Source organism: Eubalaena glacialis, chromosome 3 (assembly GCF_028564815.1).
Source record: "Eubalaena glacialis isolate mEubGla1 chromosome 3, mEubGla1.1.hap2.+ XY, whole genome shotgun sequence".
Taxonomy (NCBI): domain Eukaryota; kingdom Metazoa; phylum Chordata; class Mammalia; order Artiodactyla; family Balaenidae; genus Eubalaena; species Eubalaena glacialis.
Window position 1 is genome coordinate 91,406,427 of NC_083718.1, and position 21,322 is coordinate 91,427,748.

General features: G+C 46.3%; 2 protein-coding genes across 5 annotated transcripts in view; one reads left to right on the forward strand and one right to left on the reverse strand.

The window, feature by feature from the left end:
• The first annotated feature begins 306 nt into the window (after nucleotides 1–306).
• On the forward strand, nucleotides 307–9,168 carry TRIM45 (tripartite motif containing 45). The gene is given in 7 exon segments (XM_061186110.1): nucleotides 307–751; nucleotides 753–1,100; nucleotides 2,760–3,493; nucleotides 4,735–4,864; nucleotides 5,713–5,827; nucleotides 7,906–8,032; nucleotides 8,905–9,168. Coding segments are annotated over 7 exon segments (1,740 nt in total). The 5' UTR covers nucleotides 307–614; the 3' UTR covers nucleotides 9,054–9,168.
• Nucleotides 9,169–18,400: 9,232 nt separating this feature from the next.
• Nucleotides 18,401–21,322, reverse strand: part of TTF2 (transcription termination factor 2) — a 44,274-nt gene continuing 41,352 nt past the window's right edge. For 2 of the 4 annotated variants that reach the window (XM_061186112.1, XM_061186111.1), the window contains exon 23: nucleotides 18,749–19,452. In XM_061186112.1, the coding sequence (XP_061042095.1) occupies nucleotides 19,308–19,452 (145 nt within the window). In that variant the 3' untranslated portion in view covers nucleotides 18,749–19,307. Of the gene's footprint in view, nucleotides 18,530–18,748; nucleotides 19,453–21,322 lie in introns of those variants that run through there. The other 2 variants (XR_009700507.1, XM_061186114.1) reach the window with 2 other exon arrangements.

Here is a 21,322-nt window from a genome sequence, read left to right on the forward strand (position 1 = left end):
ATTGGGCTCGCCTGAGTAGCCCCGGGCTGGGATTGGTGCGAGGAGGGGCCAGGGCCGTCGGGCACCTTGGGCCTAAGGGTGGGGAGGCGGTGGCAACCGAGGAGCCGGCGGGGTCTTGCAGGTCCCTCGTCCGCCGCGTGCCTTCCGCGGAGGGCCCAGTGAAGGGAAGGAGTGGGAGGCGCCCCCTACCTCATCACGCGGGGGCGAGGGTGGCACTTGTCGTGTGTCGGGCGCGGGACCAGTGGGGCGGGCGGTGGGAGGGGGCTGGTAGTGGAGGGTGATGGAGGTGCAGGGGTTCAGGAGTCGACAGCAGGACTAGCTGGAGACCTAAATCTGGAAGCGCTTCCGGGAAGGAGGATTTGGGGAGACAGAGGAGGGCGTGGGCGTGTCTGGTATGGGATGCCTTGCAAAGGAGGGGACCTTGCTGAGATCTGTGGGTGGTTCCTTTGAGGAATCCTTTTCTTCCTTTTTGCCCTTTGATTTGCCAAAGGGAGAGTCCCCATGGTCTCTGTTCAAGTTTTGGAAGCTTTCTCTTTGGGTGGGCCTAATCACATACTACTTCATTATAGAACTGCCCAGGGCCTTTTCTGATACTGAGCACAAACGTAGGGAATATGGCAGAAAAGAGGAAGCCGCTGCTGGGCGTCGTGGGCAAACTCCCCAGTGGGACCACACCTGGAAACTCAGGCAAGACTCGCTGCCCTTTGTGCATGGGGCTTTTCAAAGCCCCCAGGCTCTTGCCTTGTTTGCACAGTTTGCACCACCTGTCTGGAGCAGCTGGAACCCTTCTCAGTAGTGGACATCCGAGGGGGAGACTCTGACACAAGCTCTGAGGGGTCAGTATTCCAGGAACTCAAGCCACGCACTCTGCAGCCGCAGATTGGCATCCTCTGTCCGGTATGTGATGCTCAGGTGGACCTGCCCATGGGTGGAGTGAAGGCTTTAACCATAGACCACCTGGCCATGAATGATGTGATGCTGGAGAGTCTGCGTGGGGAAGGCCAGGGCCTGGTGTGTGACCTGTGCAGCGACAGGGAAGTGGAGAAGAGGTGTCAGACCTGCAAAGCCAATCTCTGCCACTTCTGCTGCCAGGCTCATAGGTAAAGATGGGATACCCCACCTGGTGTGGCTTAAGAACGGAGTACAAAGAGGTGTCAAGACAGAGAAGTAACCTTGGTGAGCAGATGGAAAGAAAAGCTTGAATTCCATGGAAGGTCAGAGAGCAATATACAGTGTGATTACAGATATTCCAGAACAGTAGTTAACTCCTGCAGCCTTTATATAATACCCATGATAATTATAGCATCAAAGGTTTGCAGAGTCCTTTTCAGTTTACAAAGCACTTTTACACTTTCCTTGGATCATCAATCATTTGTATAGTGAATAATTGTATTGGGTGCTAGAGAAAGTGAATGAGTTTAATAACAAAGCCCGTGCCCTCGATCTCATTTGATCCTTGCAACTCATAGAAAAGCAGGCAATGTTTTCATTCCTATTTATTATTTGAGGAAACTGAAGCTCAGCAATATGTGATTTGCCAAGGTCCCATAGCTGGTAAGTAGTGTATAACAGAACTGAATTTAAAATCCAGATCTTCTGACTGCCTTCTATGCTCTTGCTACTAATCTCTGCTGCCTTCCCAGTATAAGGTGCTGATTGGCGGGACCCAACCTCAGCCTTTGCCTTGTACCCTAGTGTTACTCTGGAACTTGGTGAGGTGGGCTGGTAGGTGCGTATTGGGGTGCAGATTATGTCTTTTAGGGTGTTTGGTGAACAGTTTGTCACATAAATCACTTTGTCCCTTTCACACCCCCTTCCCCCATTCCAGAACATCACAATGTAAGATGGCCAAGGTTTTAGGATTAACCTACCGTAGTTTTTAAGTTCTGCCTTCCATGTGTTTTCTGGCCTCACCAACAGAACAAGTTAGTAGTCTTTGGTCTTTCTATTTTTAACTTGTAATTATGACTACTTTGCTGCCAGCTAAACAGCTGACCCTATTTTGTCTACAGCCACTCTTCTGGTGCCGGAATAGGCATGTAAGCTTGATGTTGCTATAATGCTAACGGGGAAAATCTGAACAGTTACCATGGTTTCCTAGGGATTTCCCTGAATCTCTAGAGGGCTACAGAAAAGGGGAATTAAAAGAGAGGTTTGATTTTACTGACCACTGATTTTGCTCTCTCTAATAATGTTGATGACGCTTGTTGAGGAAAATTCTAGCTTGCTGCTTTGGGTGACGTAGGCACTAGTCAAAGGAAATGCTTTACCAGAGTGTTAGGTGGAAGCTGAGGGAGACTGTCGTGGCCAGCTAGCTGCTTTTTAATTGCCTGAGGTTTATTGCTGTGCCATGTGGCACAGGTCTGGTCTCTTGCTGCTGGGTCTCCACTGTGCTCTCCCCTCTAGCTTGCTGCAGGAGTAGGCTGTGGCTCTTGCCTAAACTTGACAAATTAATTCTTTGGGGAAAGTTCCAGGATGTAGCCTTAGCATTGCAACCTCTGGCAAAGTCAGGTGCCGAGCCAGAGAGCCCTAGCCTACTGTCATTTAATCCTATACAGCAGCCCTTTCAGGTAGGTATTATCCCCACAGTACAGAAGAGGAACTGGAATCCGAGAGGGTCATGTGGTTAGTAAGAGGTTAGAATGAGGAACCGAACCCAGATTTGTTGGACTTCAGAGCCCGTGCTCTTAAAACTGCTGGACTGTTTCCCAAGTAGAGTTGTCCCCTCACTTCCCGTTCCCGACTCTGTTTGCCCCTAGGCGGCAGAAGAAGACGACTTACCATACCATGGTGGACCTGAAAGACCTGAAAGGCTACAGCCAGACGGGGAAACCCATTCCGTGTCCTGCCCACCCTGCGGAGGAGCTGAGACGGTTCTGCGAGCTCTGCGACCAGCCCGTGTGCCGGGACTGCGTGGTGGGGGAGCACCGGGAGCACCCCTGCGAGCTCACCAGCAGCGCTGTCCACAAGCACGGGGACTCCGTGCGGGAGCTCCTCAAAGGCACCAAGCCCCACGTGGAGGCCCTGGAGAAGGCCCTGGCACAGATCAGAGGGACCAACGGCGCCCTGCAGGAACGGGTGGAGGCCGTGGCCGCCGACGTCCGCACCTTCTCCGAGGGCTACATCAGGGCCGTCGAGGAGCATCGGGACAAGCTGCTGAAGCAGCTGGAAGACATCCGGATCCAGAAGGAAACCTCCCTGCAGCTGCAGAAGGCACAGCTGGGGCAGCTGCTGGCAGACATGCGGACCGGAGTGGAGTTCACCGAGCGCTTGCTGACCAGTGGCTCCGACCTGGAGATCCTCATCACCAAAGGGGTGGTCATGGAACGGCTCACAGAGTTGAACAAAGTGGCATATAGTGCCCGTCCTGGAGTGAACGAGAAGATCACCTTCTCTCCTAAGGAGAAAGCAGGCCTGTGCCGTGGCTATGAAGTTTATGGGGCCATCAGTACCAAAGAGGTCGATCCAGCCAAATGTGTCCTTCAAGGGGAAGGTAGGAAGGCATTTCCCACTGGCATTGAGAGGACAGTGGACAGGACATGGTGTTAAAGACATGTGGCTTTTTCAGCCATGGCCTTCATTTAGCTAGGGAGAGAGACATATGGATCCAATGGATGCTGACCCCTCCCTTGTCCTTTTCTTTCTGATTTGTTCTGGTCAGGGTACAGTTAAGATCCCTACAGGGGTGAAGCTTGACCCTTTTCCAGTAGAGAAAAGTAGTAACTACCAAGGAACTCAAGGATCATGCTGTTTCTCTCAGATGACAGGACAGAGGCAGTGTCCATAGGAGATAACAGCATAGACCTCAGGGCAGGGCAGAATCCTGCCTGTTCAGAGAGGATGGCTTGGACCAAGTTCTGAAGAGAGTTTCTGAGGAGTGAGGATGACAGGATTATGCTTTGCTTTTTTCCATGCCCTTTTTGGTTCATGTAAGCCACATGTTGGCACTTGAAGGAATATGATAGGCATTTCAGTCAGTAGAGGGGAAAAACAATTTCTTTTGACCACATTGTTCTCTTCCTGAAGGAAGCACATTGATCAAACATATATTTCACAGATCAGTCCTCACAGGAAGACTCTATTCTAGAGTCATCCTAACTGGCACAGGAATTCTTACCTGTTCGGAGGTCACAGATCCCTTTGAGAATGATCTCTCCCCAAGAAACACCCACTAATTTGGGCATACAATTTCAGGAGATTCTTAGACCCTTAATAAGGCCTCACAGTAGTTCACGAACCCCAGGTTAAGAAGGCTGTTTCATCTGACTTCTGGACCAGAGGCTGTAGCTATTGAATATGCCCCCAACACCATGGCACAGCTACCACGCTGTGGAGGACTTCACAGCATGAAGAGTCCCAGGTGGTCACCCTGTACCCCCTGCCTCTTCCAGCAGGATCTGCAGCTCAGGGTAGTTTGGGGTTACCAGCCTCTCTCACAGTGTCCAGAGGATTTTTCTCTGAATACATACATCAAGCCTGAGTATTTTCAAAGCTTCCTTAAGGCTGAAATTAAGGTCCAGGATCCTATATGATCCAAGAGCAGCTGCTGGCTGAGACAGAAGCAGGCTCACCGGGAGTGACTCCCAAGAGGTATGCCGGGGAGAGAAAAGAAAGGGAGGAAACTGGAAACACAACTTTTTGTTCTAAAGAGAAAAAGCAAGATGGTGTCTGATCTGGGGATACAGTCACCGAAGTTGGCCTTTGAGGTGAGGATGGAGTGTTTATCTTCCGCAGATCTCCACAGAGCCCGTGAGAAACAGACAGCCTCTTTCACCGTCATTTGTAAGGACGCAGCAGGAGAGAGCATGGGCAGGGGAGGAGAGAACATTCAAGTCGCAGTAGTCCCTAAAGATAAGAAAGACAGGTTTGTATTATACACTCAGGCGTCACAGGTAATGAGCGGTGATGTGACTGGAAACCCGAGGTCCTTTGCAGTAGTGGGGCTGTAACGGCAGTAGTTCCAGCCTACCTCCCCATGATGCCATTGAAAAGTGCAATAGGACCAAGTGGACCAGATGTGTTTCCTTGTGTGGGTTTTAGGCCTGTATTCAATTCTCTCCCAAAGGTCTGATCTGCCCCTCGGACTGTCTTCATCCCAAGCTTCGAATAGACTGAAAAATATTCCGTGTTAGACTGAATGGCGCCCTTCTCAAAATTCAGCCTCACTTTGCTACTAAATTGTGCTGGGAGCAAAGTTATACGTCTCTGGAATTAGAGGAGAGAGGAGGGAGGACGAAGAGCAGGAGGGTACTACAGAAGCTGACGGGAGAGAACACAGTGACGCTTTCAAGGAATTCACCAGAACATCAGATGAAATCAGCATTTATGTTGCTTACCTTCTGTTGTAAAATTAATTTCCGAGACAAGTAGAAGATACATCCTGCTTGGGGGACATTTAAAATTAATAGTGGATTTATGGTCTAGAGCAGGGGTCCCCAACCCCGTTAGGAACTGGGCCGCACAGCAGGAGGTGAGCGGCAGGCAAGCGAGCTAAGGTTCATCTGCCGTTCCCTGCTGCTCCCCATCGCTCGCATTACCGCCTGAACCCTCCCCCCGCCACCCCATCCGTGGAAAAATTGTCTTCCACGAAACCAGTCCCTGGTGCCAAAAAGGTTGGGGACCACTGGTGTAGAGTTTACATCCTAAAATAGTGGGCAACTGAAGCAGGCTTGTGAGAATGAGTGGTATTTTTGAACTCTCCCCTCCATCCAGTCCAGTCAAAACGATGGTCCACGATAACAAGGATGGGACATACTACGTTTCCTATACCCCCAAGGAACCTGGCATCTATACTGTGTTCGTCTGTGTCAAGGAACAACACGTGCAGGTGAGTGAGACCTTACCTGTGCTTCCCTGACCTCCTTTCACCCTGGCCCCCCTGGGTTTTGTCATCTTAGGATGTGGAGACATTTCTCACAGGATCAGCTGTATAGAGGGCTTGAACAGGATTCTCTTCTTTCTTACTTCGCCTCACTTTAGAAATGGCCCAGATTTTGCAGCTCTTATTCTTACGAGAGGATGCTGGTGACCATAAGAACTCTCTATCCCTACTTTACCTCCTGGCAGTTGTGCTTGTATTTTATCATTCTCCCAGTTAGTTTGTTGGAATTCTTAATTTGGGAAAGATGCCTTGATCACAGAGGGGCCAATCTACCAGCGGACAAGCATACACACATTCGAGCAGTATAATCTAGCTCAGGATTTTCCAGCTTTTTCAGACTATGACCAGACATGGACTTACTGGAACACCTTGGAAGAGTTATGCCCTCTCTTCTTGACTGACCAGTCATCCATCTGCCTAACCATGTGCCCAGATAATTCTCTACTCTGTTTATATGTATATGCTTATGTTACCTCCACAGATACATGTAACAGATACATGTAACACTTTCTGGTTTAGAGATTATGAATTTTTAAAAATTGGGTAATACTCAACATGTCCAGCAGAATCTCTGCTGACATTCGAGCTGTCAGAGGTTTCCCCCAACCAGAAATCAACACTGACAGGGACAATAAAACACCATAGAGCATCACGATGTGTTAGGCTTGTGGTCTGTGCCCTAGGAAGACTCATATTCAATAGCCACTTGCTGCTTGCCTAATTACAGGATGTCAGACGAGTTAGGTGTTGTTGTTGTTTTAAATTTTTTTTTATTATTTATAAATTTATTTTATTTATTTATTTTGGCTGCGTTGGGTCTTCGTTGCTGTGCGCGGGCTTTCTCTAGTTTCAGCGAGCGGGGGCTACTCCTCATTGTGGTACGCGGGCCTCTCATCGCAGTGGCTTCTCCCATTGAGGAGCTTGGACTCTAGGCACGCGGGCTTTGGTAGCCGTGGTGCGCAGGCTCAGTAGTTGTGGCGCGGAGACTCAGTAGTTGCGGCACACGGGCCCAGCCGCTCCGCAGCATGTGGGATCCTCCCGGACCAGGGCTCGAACCCGTGTCCCCCGCATTGGCAGGCGGACTCCCAACCACTGCGCCACCAGGGAAGCCCGGGTTAGGTGTTTTTACAAACATTATTTCACTTTTCCTCCAAATCACTGAGGCATAAGGATCATCATCCAACTGGACCGAGAAAACAAACTTGCCACAATACACAGTACCTGTGTGGCAAAATCATAATTTGAACCCATAGCTTTGAACTCCAGGTTGTTTTTAAAATAGATTGTAAACTCTTTAAAGGAAGAGATTTAACATTGGAAAGGCTTCTAAGGTGCCAGCCTCTCTGCTTTGTGCTTTTGCAGAACGTGTGGTTCTCGTGCAGGGATAGGCACATAGCAACACTTATTAAATATTTACTGTTTAACATAGGGTAGAAATTGGAGAATGGAAGTTATCCTTGAAGGAAAAGAGGCAGGAGAGTATCTAATCTGAGAATTATTAACCACAGGCTCTTAACCTTCCTCCCTTTCATCTATCTTCACCAACCCAGAGTGAGGAGATGGGTAGACAGTTGTGTCCAGGATGGAGGGATGGAAGGAGAGGAGCTGGCTCAGTATGTGAGGGGAGGCGGGGTGTGGCTGAGAAATTGGAGAAGGGACCACAGATGTCCTCACCTTGTGGTTGTGTGCTCTATAGTTACCCAAGCTTGCTCAGGAATGGAGGAGATAGAGACCAAGGTCAGTGACGTGAAAACACAGTTGGGTTTCCTAGTGTGTCAGGTGGTCTGCATGCTGGGAGAGCAGCACGGATTCCTTGACTCCCCGCTCACTGCATTTGTATCTGGCCCCGTGCAGCTCAGCGCCCAGCTGGTTGCTGTTCCCCAGTCGCTGTCTCCCTCCTGCTGTCCTCGTCCCTCCGGGGACAGGCCCTGCGACTTAACACTCCGTTTACTACGTGTGATGCTCAGCACACCCCTGTTGACTCACAAGGTGCTGTTCTTTGCTCTTAGGTCTGAACACTGAAGGGCTCACCATTCACTGTGACCGTGAGGAAACGGCACCGCTCACACCCAGGCGTGTTTCACTGCTGCACGTTCTGCTCCAGCGGAGGCCAGAAGACTGCTCGCTGCGCGCGTGGAGGCACCATGCCGGGTAAGGAGAACCAGTCGCTCCTGAAAGCCCTCGCTCTCCCTCTGCTGCTGTCTCCCGGCGGCGGGATCAACTACCACAGCGACCAGCTTCGGGGTCTTCAGACTTAGGCTTTGTTTCTAGGAATGTAGTCTGTGCATATAAATATATCACAGTTCTAAAAGTTTCATTTAAAGCTTCTTCGTTCTGGAAACTGAAATGGCAAGCTGCAAAGTGCTGAGTTTTTTAGTTTTGATACACTTCACCAATCCTAGGAGCCCTGTGCTTCTCCTAGAATGCTCGAGTTCAGCCTGTACCCTTTCCAACAGCCTGAGCAGTATCAAAGATGTAAACCCGCTCCGTTCCTTTTAAAACCTTACAGAAATTCCAAACAAGGCAGGGATGGGAGAACAGATGAATAAATTAACTGAACCAGGTCTGGCTCTTTTCTTGGGGGAAGGGAGGGTGGGCAAGAGATCTAATTATTTTCAGTATTTTGTGGTGTCCTTACTCTAATGGTGGGCCTTAAGATAGGCTCTTGTAAACTTTCATATAAACACTTCAGGATCTATTTTGTTTATTTCCACCACTCTGCCCTTCCCTTTCATCTAGATTATGTTACAGTTAAAATCCAAACCAGTTCTTCTCCTTGAGTTAGCAGAGTGTTAAAATAACACTCTTCTTAGAACTTCAGCTAACCTGAATTGATGTGCTGTCATCAGTCTTGAGAGTTCTCCTGACTACAGAGGCGTCGAATAGCTTGTTCCTCTCGCCGGGTTTTTATTAGACGTTTTCACGTCCATGAGTCTGAATGTCGCCAGGAGCATTAATTTCCGTGGTAACCGCTGGACTTTCCTCTAATGGTGGTTCTCCCCTCTCCTCTATGAACCATGCAGGTGGGTACCTAGGCTGGGGCCACGGACACGAAGGCCACCCGGGGCGCCCCCACTGGTCGTGCTGTGGGAAGTTTACCGAAAAGTCGGAATGCACGTGGGCAGGTGGGCAGAGCGCAGCGAGGAGTCTACTGAGGACGGTGGCCCTCTGACGGCTTCCTGGGTCTGTGGTCACAGCTGCGGCCAGCACGGCTTCAGATCAACAGAGGACCCCTGACCTTAATTCTGAAGAAACTGATAGAATTAAAAACAAAGTGCCTTATGTTATACCCTCGAGTCCAAGTCCCTTTTTGTGAGTTACTCACTGATTGTACGTGCAGGTGGTCGAGCACCAGAGACCACACTACGTTTCTCTTCTTCTTGGCCAAAGGTCTTTGGGGGGAGGGGAGGCAGTCAGCTGTCTGGTTAAAGTTAATACCAGATGGTGCCCCTCATTAGTGTCCTTTTAAAACATATATACTGTAGTCCAGTAGGAGAGCAACTGTACAAAATGGCTAAAATAGATTTTAGAATCATACAGTGTGTATCTTAGTTCATCTTCAAAAGCAGACAGATCTTTGAAACTAGAGGTTGTTAATCAAAGCTGGCTTTATAGGAGGAGTATGATGTATGCACTCCTGTTTTAAAACAGTGTCAGTGTGTGCATGTTTTTGTATGACTGAGCCCATTCATCGTAAGTCTAATAAACTCGTTAGAAATAACGTACTCATGTAGACTAGCAATATAGTATGTAGATGTGATCTCAGTTGTAAACAGAAAAATCTAATTGAATAAACTCTGTATCACCCCCTCAAAAAAAAAAAATGTCCTTTCTGTACCAAGGAGGCTCCCTTCTGTTTTGTACAGACATGGAGGTACCCATGCCATTGGAATTTAGCGCTCACGGGGGTAATTTAGTTCCTCACTTTTTGATGTATAACTTTCTTATTTCTCCCTGAGCTACGTGTTATTTAGATATTTCCCTCAGAGAATAAAAACCTCCTTTCCTCACATCCACTTGTTGCTAGCACACTTTAAATGGATTATAATGTGATATTGCTGTTTAGGTGGAGGTCCACCACTTCCCCTCTACACCACGTTCATCTCATAACCCTAGAGCCTAGAAGATTACTGTTTGGTCAGGGGCAGACACGTAGTCAGTAAATAAAGGGGAATGCTGTTGAAATAGAACCTCATAAATTCCTTGCAGATGTACTCATGCCAGGTGATCCAGATACCTTCATCCTCCTCACATCTCTCACCCTCTTTGTCTTTTAAAGAACCGTCTTCAGTTTTGTCTGTATACCTAGGAAGTTAACTAGAAGCTTTGACTCCTAGAGCATGCCTGCTTAACTGAAGAGAATTCTTGGGAGAGGAGGTACACAGCACTGGTGCCCCAGCCCTGCCGTGGTCTTCACTGTATATAGTTTGTGTGTTCTTCTGGGACACTTGGTTTCTTATATAGCAAAAACTCAGCATGTATTAAATATAATTATTGAAATCTGCAATGTAAGATCCATTAAGAAGTGACTCATTGGAATGGTGAATTGGGTCAGGCAAAGGAAGTGAAATAATTAGACAAAACACACTGTCAGGTCATCCTGGAAAAATTTCCTCCTTAAGGCTGATAGACGTGAGCTACATTGTAGCTGTAAATACGAAGATATTTACTATACTTTCTCCCTTTTCTGGAAAGATTCCCTTCAGCCCTCTCTCTGACCAAAATCTGATATGCCCAGAAGACCCTGATGGCCCTTGTAACCCTCTGAAATTATTATTTGCTCCTCCTCACTCCTTATAATCACTGGGCCCAGAGGTCAGGTAGGAGTCCTTTAGCTCAGCACTGCTGCTTTAAGATCAGTGGTTATCAGCTGATGTTGTGAATTTGGCCCCCAAGGATGTTCAGGAAAGTCTCAGACATTTTTCCTTGCCACAGCTGGGGGCAGGGTGCCGCTAGCATCTCTTGGGTAGAAGTCAGAAATGCTGCTTATGCCCAGTTCGGGCCAGCTTCCCACAATGAAGAATTATTCCGTCCAAAGTGTTAAGAGTGCTGCTGTCGAGAGAAATCCCGTTCTAGACCATTATTCCTCCTCCTTTAAAAATGGCCAGCCTTGAAGCTCAGGCCTTTATGCAAGCTGTTACCCCTACGTGGTTCAGCCCTCCACAGAGCCCTGAGTCATTCCCCCTTTTTCCTTGAAGATTTTAGCACCAAACTTGCAGCTACTCCAGTACTACTCCTCATCAGTCTTAGAATAATTCAATATCCACGAAGACATCTTAACTCCATGACTCTAATATTCTTGTTTCCCTCACCCAGCAGTCAGTCATACCCTAGACCTTGATTCCCGCTGCTCCCTCTGCATAATCTCAATTTCAAGCATCCTGCAACCAAGACCTCCCATCTTTCCAGCTCACCCACCTGACTCTAATTCTTCTGCCTCCCTAGAATCCCGAGTGCAGTGACCACCTTCCCAGTATTCCCTTCCCCCACCTCATGTCCTTTCCTTCATCCTCACTCAGTTTAGACTCTACAGAGCATCATCATGCTCTTGCATGTAGTCTCCCTCTGTCCTCTTTGCCTGGCAAAACCCCAGATTAGATCCAGATCTCCATCTAACCCAACTGAGTGATCCTGGAGAAAAACACGAAGGTATGATGACTAGTCTCCCTTTAAATCTATGACCACTGATCTTGATGGGCGCTTAGCATTGCCCAGTGGTCTGACATGTCTCTAGTCCATTTATTCTCCACTCTCCTAGACAATTATATTTTTTACTTTCTTCTCCTCATATTGCAATTTGTACTCCACTTCCCCTCTCCACTTATGATCTTGCTTCCTATTTCACCAAGAAAATAAAAGAATTCAGAAGAGAATTTCCTGAACTTCCCACCATATCTACAAATCTACCTATATGCCTATCAAAAGCAAACTTTTATATGAGCTCTCATTCCATCTCTACAGCCCAGGAACGTTGCTCCAGTAATTTCCCCCTCTACTGGATGGCTAATTTCAGAAAATAAACATGCTACAATATTCCCTATCTTAAAAAACAAATTTCCCTTGATTTTAGTATGAGACTTCTAGGGCTGCCATATAGAATATAACAGACCGGGTGGTTTAAACAACGGAAATTTCTTTTCTCACAGTTCTGGAGGCTGGAAGCCCAAGGTGCCAGGGGGGTTGGTTTCTCCTGAGGCCTCTCTCTGGCTTGCAGATGGCCACCTTCTCCTGTGTCATCACGTGGCCTTTTTCTGCACATGCATCCCTGATGTCTCTCCCTCTTCTTACTAGGACACCAGTCCTACTGAATTAGGGTTCACCCATATGATCTCATTTAACCTTAATTATCTCTTTAAAGGCCCTGTCTCCAAATACAGTCACATTGGGGGCTAGGACTTCAATCTATGAATTTGCAGGGAACACAGATCAGTCCATAACAATTTTTTCATCCCCCTCTGACAGCTGCTCCGTTTTTCTGCTTCCCTTTAAAAAGACCTCAAAAAAAAATTGTTTGCTATCTCTACTTCCCCTCCTTGAATTCTCTCTTGGATCTAATCCAGTCTTTAATCCTCACCACTCCACTGAAACAGCTCTTGTAAAGGTCACCCGTAATATCCATGTTATGGAATCCAATGGTCAGTTCTTGATCTTTATCCTCTTTGACCTATCAACAGCATTTAACACAGCTGATCACTTTCCCCTCCAAGAAAGATCTTCTTCACTTGGTTTATCTGGCATCACTCTTCTTCTTTTTTTAAAAATAAATTTATTTATTTATTTATTTATTTTTGGGTCTTCGTTGCTGTGCACGGGCTTTCTCTAGTTGCGCCGAGCGGTGGCTACTCTTTGTTGCAGTGCACGGGCTTCTCATTGCGGTGGCTTCTCTTGTTGTGGTTGTGGAGCACAGGTTCTAGGCGCGTGGGCTTCAGTAGTTGTGGCACGAGGGCTCAGTAGTTGTGACTCGCGGGATCTAGAGCACAGGCTCAGTAATTGTGGTGCACGGGCTTAGTTGCTCCGCGGCATGTGGGATCTTCCCAGACCAGGGATTGAACCCGTGTCCCCTGCACTGGCAGGCAGATTCTTATCCACTGCGTCACCAGGGAAGTCCCGCATCACTCTTCTTAATCACTTATCTCATTGACTTCCTTTCTCTAGTTCCTCATCTCTCCAGTCTCTACACATTTAAGAGCTCCAAGGATTAGTTCCTGCATTTTTATCTTCCCCCCACTTCCTAGGTGATTTCATCCTCTCATGAGTTTAAGTACCTTTTATACACTGATGACTCCTAAATTTATCTCCAGCTCCAAACTCCATATGATTATATCCAAGAGCTTACTTAACATCTCCACTTGGATGTATCATAGGCACCTCACCTTTAAGATGTCCAAAACAGAACTCTCAATTTCCAATTCTTACTGCCCAACTGACCACCAGCACCAAAGTGTTTTTCCTGCAGTCTTCTCCAGCTCTTTGAAAGGAAAGTCCAAATCCACTCCTACAGGGGGTGGAGCCAGTCACCTTGGAAACATCCTTGACTCCCCTCTCAGGCATTACGTCCAATCCACTGGCAAATCCTATCTGCCATCCCTTCAAAATACATCTGCTGAGCACTGCTCTCTGCCTACACTGCTAACCACACCGGTCTGAGATACCATGATTTCTCACCTGGACTTTTGCAATGGCCTTCTAACTAGTCTCTCTGCTTTCAATCTCAACTGTCTACAGTCTATTCTCCACCCAACAGTCCTTTTAAAATACATCAGATCGTGTCACTCGTCTTGCTCGACAACCTCCAAAGGCCTCCCATCTTACTCAGAACAGCCTTTACATCAGCATCTAAGACCCTGCAGGACCTGGATCCTCGCTCTTCTCTCTTTCCTACCCATCCCCTCCACCCCCATCACTCTATTCCAGCCAAACTGGCCTGCCTGGGGCCCCTCAAACTCTGTCTTGAAGGCTTTACAATCACTGCCCCTCCACCTGGAATGCCCTTCTCACGGATACCTACATGATTCACTCTCTCATTTTCCTCAGGTTTCTGCTCCTTTTTCAAACACCATCTTATTGGAGAGGTCCCTAACTACCCTGTATAAAATAGCAACTCCCCACCCCAAGACTCTGTATCATCCTTACTCCACTTCATCACCATCTAACATATATATTCTATTTCTTTTTTTTTTTAATATTTATTTATTTATTTATATTTATTTTTGGCTGTGTTGGGTCTTCGTTTCTGTGCGAGGGCTTTCTCTAGTTGCGACAAGCGGGGGCCACTCTTCATCGCGGTGCGCGGGCCTCTCTTGTTGCGGAGCACAGGCTCCAGACGCGCAGGCTCAGTAATTGTGGCTCACGGGCCTAGTTGCTCCGCGGCATGTGGGATCTTCCCAGACCAGGGCTCGAACCTGTGTCCCTTGCATTGGCAGGCAGATTCTCAACCACTGCGCCACCAGGGAAGCCCTATATTCTATTTCTTTATTGTCTGTCCTCTTACCCTAGACTGTAAGGTCTATGAAGGCAGGGATTTGACATTTATTGACCACTATGCTATCCCCATGGAAGACAGTTCCTGGCACATAGTAGAGGCTTAATCAATATTTTGTTGAATGAATAAAGATCTAATTGGTAGAATTTTTAGTTTGGATCTCCTTGGTATCTGTTTCTACAGGCCAGACTTCCCTTCCCCCAGACTGACATTTTTCCTTCAACCAAATACCACTTGGAAAAAAATCTCAGCCTTCTCTCAAAACTGTTGGATAAATTATATGCACCTTAGGGACCAGCCTTGAATTTTCCAATTACCTCAGACATCTAGCGAATTGCTTGCCATGAAGAAGCTTGTTGTTTTACATCATTTTGCCCCATGTGTCTTTTAATGAATGAGATTTCAGAACTGAGGATAAAAAGCTTATCATTTATTTCAGTTGGAAAAAGCTTTTGGTAATTGGATAACTCTACTGTAGATGAAGTTCTATTGCAACAGAAAATTTCTATAAGATACCTAGGTTCTGGCAAATGCCCTAGCCTTTAAGCAATATTAATGGTAACAGTTCCACTACAGATATTTAAAGTTTGTGCGGGGGTGGGGTGGGGCTGTTATTTGATCTGTGCTACAGTGGAGTGTAAACCTAGCTGAAAGACTTGGCAAAGCAAGACTGATCTGCAGAGCCCAAGATTCCAAGGTGAGGGCAAAAAGAAGTCTCAGGATTTAGGAACTGTCCCCAGCGTAACAAAGTGCTTCAGAAACCACCTTTGAGTTGTGAGCACTGAAGCATCAACAAGGTGCAGCAGCATGATGTAAGCTGTATCTCTGGTGTTACAGGTAGGAGGAAACGGGCCGCAAATTACAGCCTCCGTCCCCTGGGATGTTGTAACTGGATAAACACCTGGGCCGTCTTGGATAACAAACATACACACATACCTGCCAGCCCACCCATTCTCTAATCTCTAAAGTGCAGCAGTCACTCAGCTTTACTCCAGAGGATGTATACCTGTGTGTTAGGTTTTTCTCAATTAAGAGGTGGTTGGGTGAAGTGAATGCTAATTAAAAGCAGAATATAGGAAGAGGCGTTTCACTCTTTGCCTTATTAGCTTCTACGTATTGATTTCAATTCCTTCGACACTTCCTCAGAGAAGTCCTCCTTAACTAGGTCAAATCCCTGTTCTAAGCCCTCCCAGCCACGCGGACTCCCCCGCCATTGTAGCACTCATCACTATGGCCACTTCGCAGCCACACGTGATGATGTGATTAATGCCTGTCTCCTCTTCTAGGCTGGAAGCCTCAGGAGGACAGGGACTGTTTTGGGTTTTGCTTATCCTTATGTTTTCAGCGCCCAGGAGTGCCCTGGCATGTTTAATATATGTTTTTAAATTAATGTATGAATAATTAAGCAGTAAAAGTATTCTTCCCATCCTTCCTTTCATATGTAATCTCTTCCTACACTCAGATTTAGCTAAGCATTCTGGTAAAAAGGACTCGAGCTAGCGAAGACATCGTCTTCCCTGTTCCCCGCTAGGGGTTAGGCCGTTCTTTCATTTCCATCCCCGTCCCCTGGCTACTCACTCCGGTGGTACTTTGTACTATAACTGATGCTAATTTCATTTTTACCTATGAAAACATTTTAATCGAGGTCATATGCCTACAAATTCTAAATTCTTATTGTAATTCTCTTTGTGCTTGAAGGAATGCCTTTTAATTCTTTCTGGCCTTCTCTAGGGCTACATGCTACATAGCAAATAGCAGTACCATATCCCACTCTGTAAACCCAAATTCTCTCAAGGCATTATGGTAGATATCAAGATTTCAGGAAACTAGAGGGGCCACACCGAGCACTGGCATTTCCATGACTATCTGTGCAGGATAATCTGGCTTCACCTTTCAGCCCTGCAGAAGCTACTTCATTGGGCAAGACAATCACAGAGAGGAAAGAGCCCAGTATTCATACGTAGCCATTCCAGATCACATACATGACTGACAGAGGAAGGGGTCATGTCCCACAAAGACATCATTTTACCTATTGTGTTCATAATAACTGGATGGCAACAGGAGTCCTTGGTAAGGCTTTAAAGGGCCCAGGTTCCATCCAGCCATGGCACGCATGATGCCCTTTTTTGATTAACACTGCCAAAGAGAAGTCAAACTATAAACCTTCCATGAAGGCAACTCTGTCACATAAGAAATACCTTGTAAACTGGGTGCTCAGCAATGTTGCACTTTGGTGACAGATGTTCACCATCTGGCTCTTTCAGCTGCACCCATGCTTCTATTTTATTCTCATATTCCAAGACCTGGTCCCACAGCAACAACACTAGCATCTGGATGGCACTTCATGGTTAACAAAGCATTTATTGTTCTTGCCTAAGTCTGCTGAGGTAGGCAGAGAGATGTAAAAAGAAAATCTGACAGTTACGGTGTCACATAAAGGAAGGCTGGTTGACACTGGCAGAACTCATAGGGCAGTACCTCAATTAGATCACTACATTGTGGGATGCTGCCCACTGCTAGAGGGTGCAGAGCCCCACCCTGTCATGCCCTGACCTTAAGAAATGGACTCACAGTAACTAAAATGAACGTGAGCCTGAGACAGACACCAGAATGCTACTTATATTAATTCATGAGACATTTCCACCCCAGGGCTAGGACTGAAGGATGCATGTCTGGTATGACAGTGGTTCCAATTTTTGCTGTATCCGCCTCACATCGATAGCGTTTCCCTGTTATAGGAACACCTACCCAAGACAAGACTGAGTGGCTTTGCTAGCTTAGAATCAGAATGAGGAACGCTAGAGAAACTATTTAAGATAACAGAAGGAATATTAGAGTAGATTACATTGGTCAATGGGCTCTGAATATCTGAAGATTGTAGGTTATAATCCCTGCATCCATCTTCAGACTAAAAGCAAGAATACTTGAACCTCAAAGTTGACACTGCCTCTCTCCTAAACAGTCCCTGGAAAGGACACTGACAGTGTTCACCTAACACGCCTTCTGACTGACATGACCCATCTGTCGATCTGGTCGAATGGGGTATGATGTGTATGTGTGTTGCTAAATTCCCAGTGGAGCACAGTGAGCTGTATGCTAATCCTCACATCTTACAGATGAAAGAACTGAGGTGCCTGGGGAATCTGCAACTAGCTGAACACCAGACAGTCAGCAAACAGCAGAGGCAGGGTTTGTACGTTCTTGCTGGCCTGGGAGCCACTGCTTCTCAGGTGACACTCCCTTTGCCCTGGTGTGTTGATCCTACAGCGTAACTCCCAAAGGGTAATCTTACATCCTCCATTTCCCGATTTTATCAGGGACTTCACTATAGCTGCCGAAGTTCTAAAAACAATGCCCACCACAAATGCGGAAACCAAAGTGTAGAGAAGTTAATGATTTTTTCAAGGCTGCACCCCCAGCTAAGGTGAACCTGGAAGTAGAGTTAAGTCAGAACTCTTCCTTCCAGGCCACCTGTCTTTGCCTCTGTGGGCCTTTAGACCATGTCCTTAGAGGGCACCTTTGCTTAAACAGGCCCCAGTGCCTCAGCCCATACTGTGACTGGCTTAACACAGGGCTTTGTCACCTAGTCCTAACTCAAAGGAGGGAAACAGTTCTATCTAGGAAGAAATACAATTCTTTTTAGCAGAAATTAGCTGAGTAAGTGTTTTGGAAATGACTACCAACGGGAAGAAGGGAATCTGAATAGTTTCCCAAAGTAAGAAATTCTCAAGAGTTTGTATTAGTCAGGATATAAACTGCTATACAAAGAAACACCCAAGTCTCATGGTTTAAAAAAAAATTATTTCTTGATCATGTCATAGTCCAATGTAGGTGAGCTAGGGTGAGAAGGGAGGCACATACAGGAGGCTTTGTTCCGATGTCGTTCAGGAACTGAGGCTTACCAGTCTGCCAAAGGGTCTGTGGCCAACAGTCGGTTAAGAATCTCTGACCTAGTGGCTTCACAAATCTCTAGGGCCCTGTAGTCATCCATCAGTTCCTTTGTATTCAGTGGGCCAACAAGAGAAGAAACAGCACAAAGAATCATTTGCAAGGTTTTAGAAAGGCAGATAAGAAATGACTTACATCACTTCTCTCCATATTCCACTGACTTAGAACTCAGTAATACGGACCCATGTAACTGCAGTGAAGACTAGGAAATGTAGTCTCTGGTGGCCAGGAGGAAAAGGAAATGGGGGTTAGTGGACACAAAGCATTATCTCTGCTACACTGTCAAACACATGTTTATTGGATTATGCCAATGATAATACAAATACTAAATGACACAGTAATACTAAATGAAACAATATACTAAGTGCTACAAATACTGTAAATTTGTAAAAATACAAATACTAGAAAAATGATACAAAAATTAAATTTTATGACACAAATACTACATATGATAGCAATACAAAATAATATAATAACACTAAATGATATGATACCAAATTCTAAATAATACAATGATACAAATACTAACCATCTACATATTACGTAGAGACCCGCTTCTGCTCAGCCCATAAAGAGATGGTTATATGAGCAGCCTCGTTGGCAGGAGATGAAGAGATGGGATGGAGCCTGTGTTAGAAAAGGCAGTAACATTGGGTCCCCACCAGCTGAGAAGAGAAAAGCAACAGAGGGCTTTTTGAGCTTTTACTGAAGCTTAGGTACAACTCTCCCAGGGCTGTTTTCCAAATTCTCTAACTCTAAAGCATTTTCTCTTATCTGAAGTAATTTATTGGTTTCTATGTCACACGTTAAATACGCTGATTGATTAACATGACTGGTTAACCAAGTGGTTAACATGATAACTGATCCTCACTTTGAGGAGGGCTTGAAGGTGAAACTGAATGCCAACGAGAGCTCAAAGGACCAGGGTTAGGTCATTCTCCCCAGATCCTAATACAAACCAACAATGGCACTATTCTGAGCCCCATAAACAGGAAGTTAGATGCCAAAAAGGACTTTGAGATCGGCCAAGGTGAGCTTGGTGACAACTTCTCCAGATCCTGATAGAATCTGTTTGGCCAAATCTTTCTTTTTCTCTTGGAGCTGCAAGATCTTCTCTTCCACTGTTCCCTCACAAACAAATCTGAAAAATAGACAAGCAAATAATCAAAAACCCAAAGCAGCATATCTAATGACATATTCAAATGTCTATTTATGCTTTAGTGTTTTTTTTTTTTTTAATTATTTATTTATTTATTTACGGCTGTGTTGGGTCTTGGGTCTTCGTTTACTGTGCGAGGGCTTTCTCCAGTTGCAGCAAGCGGGGGCCACTCTTCATCGCGGTGCGTGGGCCTCTCATTATCGCGGCCTCTCTTGCTGCGGAGCACAGGCTCCAGACGCACAGGCTCAGCAATTGTGGCTCACGGGCCCAGTTGCTCTGTGGCATGTGGGATCCTCCCAAACCAGGGCTCGAACCCGCGTCCCCCGCACCGGCAGGCAGACTCTCAACCACTGCGCCACCAGGGAAGCCCCTACGCGTTAGTTTTTAAATGAGATTTCTTCCTTTATTTTTCCTTAGGTTTGATTAAGAACTCTATGTTTAGGAGATCTAAACAACTTAGACTAAATATATATCCATTTAAAGTGATCTGACCTTGGACTTCCCTGGTGGTGCAGTGGTTAAGAATCCACCTGCCAATGCAGGGGACACGGGTTCTATCCCTGGTCCAGGAAGATCCTACATGTCGCGGAGCAACTAAGCCCATGCGTCACAACTACCGAGCCTGCGCTCTAGAGCCCGTGAGCCACAACTACTGAAGCCCGCATGCCACAACTACCAAAGCCCGCGTGCCTAGAGCCCGTGCTCCGCAACAAGAGAAGCCACCACAATGAGAAGGCCGCGCCCTGCGACAAAGAGTAGCCCCCGCTCGCCGCAACTAGAGAAAGCCCGCGTGCAGCTACGAAGACCCAACACAGCCTAAATAAATAAATAAATAAATAAAAATTGAAAAAATTTAAAAATAAAGTGATCTGACTTCAAATTGACCTTTTATTTCTTTCTGAAGCTGAGATAATTGAGAAGCGCCAAAATAAGCAAAAGATATCCCGATCCAAAAAGAAGTATAGAGATCCAGCTTTTACACAAAAAGCTCCATCCTGATAAGGTCAGAAGGCCTAAAGCTTATCAAGTTTGTGCTAGGAATATGTGTGCTGGTTTAAGTACAGAGTGTCTTATCTCTTGGCTAATTCACACTGAAAACAGGTTTTACAAACCAAGGAAATACCACTGTTGTCCCTTATTCACTCATTCAACAAGTGCTGATGAAGATTCACTATATGCCATGCACTATGCTAGGTGTAGGAACGGAGATTTGAACATGGTCTTGCAGTCAAAGAGAACACAAAACAAAGACATGAAAATAAAAAGCAACAATAATAATATGACCTGGAAAGCGCTATAACGGAAGTATGTCCAGCGTACAAGAGGAGTGAAAAGAAATCTGTCTGGGGTCTTCAGGGAAGGCTCCATTGACAAGTTGACTCTTAGTGTGACTTGTAGGATGAACAAGGGTTTGCCAGATAGAACAGTGGGGAGGGCATCCCAGGGAATGGGAACATGTGTAAAACCATGGCTGAGTTTTGGAACATGGTCTGCTGCGGGGGTCGTAGAGTCTGGCCAGGGCAAAAGTCAAAAACTATGTTGTACTACAACAGCCAAAGCTCAAGAGGCTGGCGGGGGCTGGATCACGAGCGACTCTGCCTGTGATGCTAAGAAACTTAGTTTTGAAAGGAGGAAATGGCAGTGGGATGGGAAGAAAGGGATGGTTACAAGAAACACCTAGAAAATAAAATGAATGGACTTGGTTTGTGAAACGTGAGCAAGAAGGGGGAGTCTAGTTATGGCTCCATGAATACATAAACAGTGATACTATTCACAAAGACAAGGAATTCAGAAGAATCAGTAGATATGAGGTAGCAGGGAGAAACAATCTCAGCTTGTGACACTGTGAGTC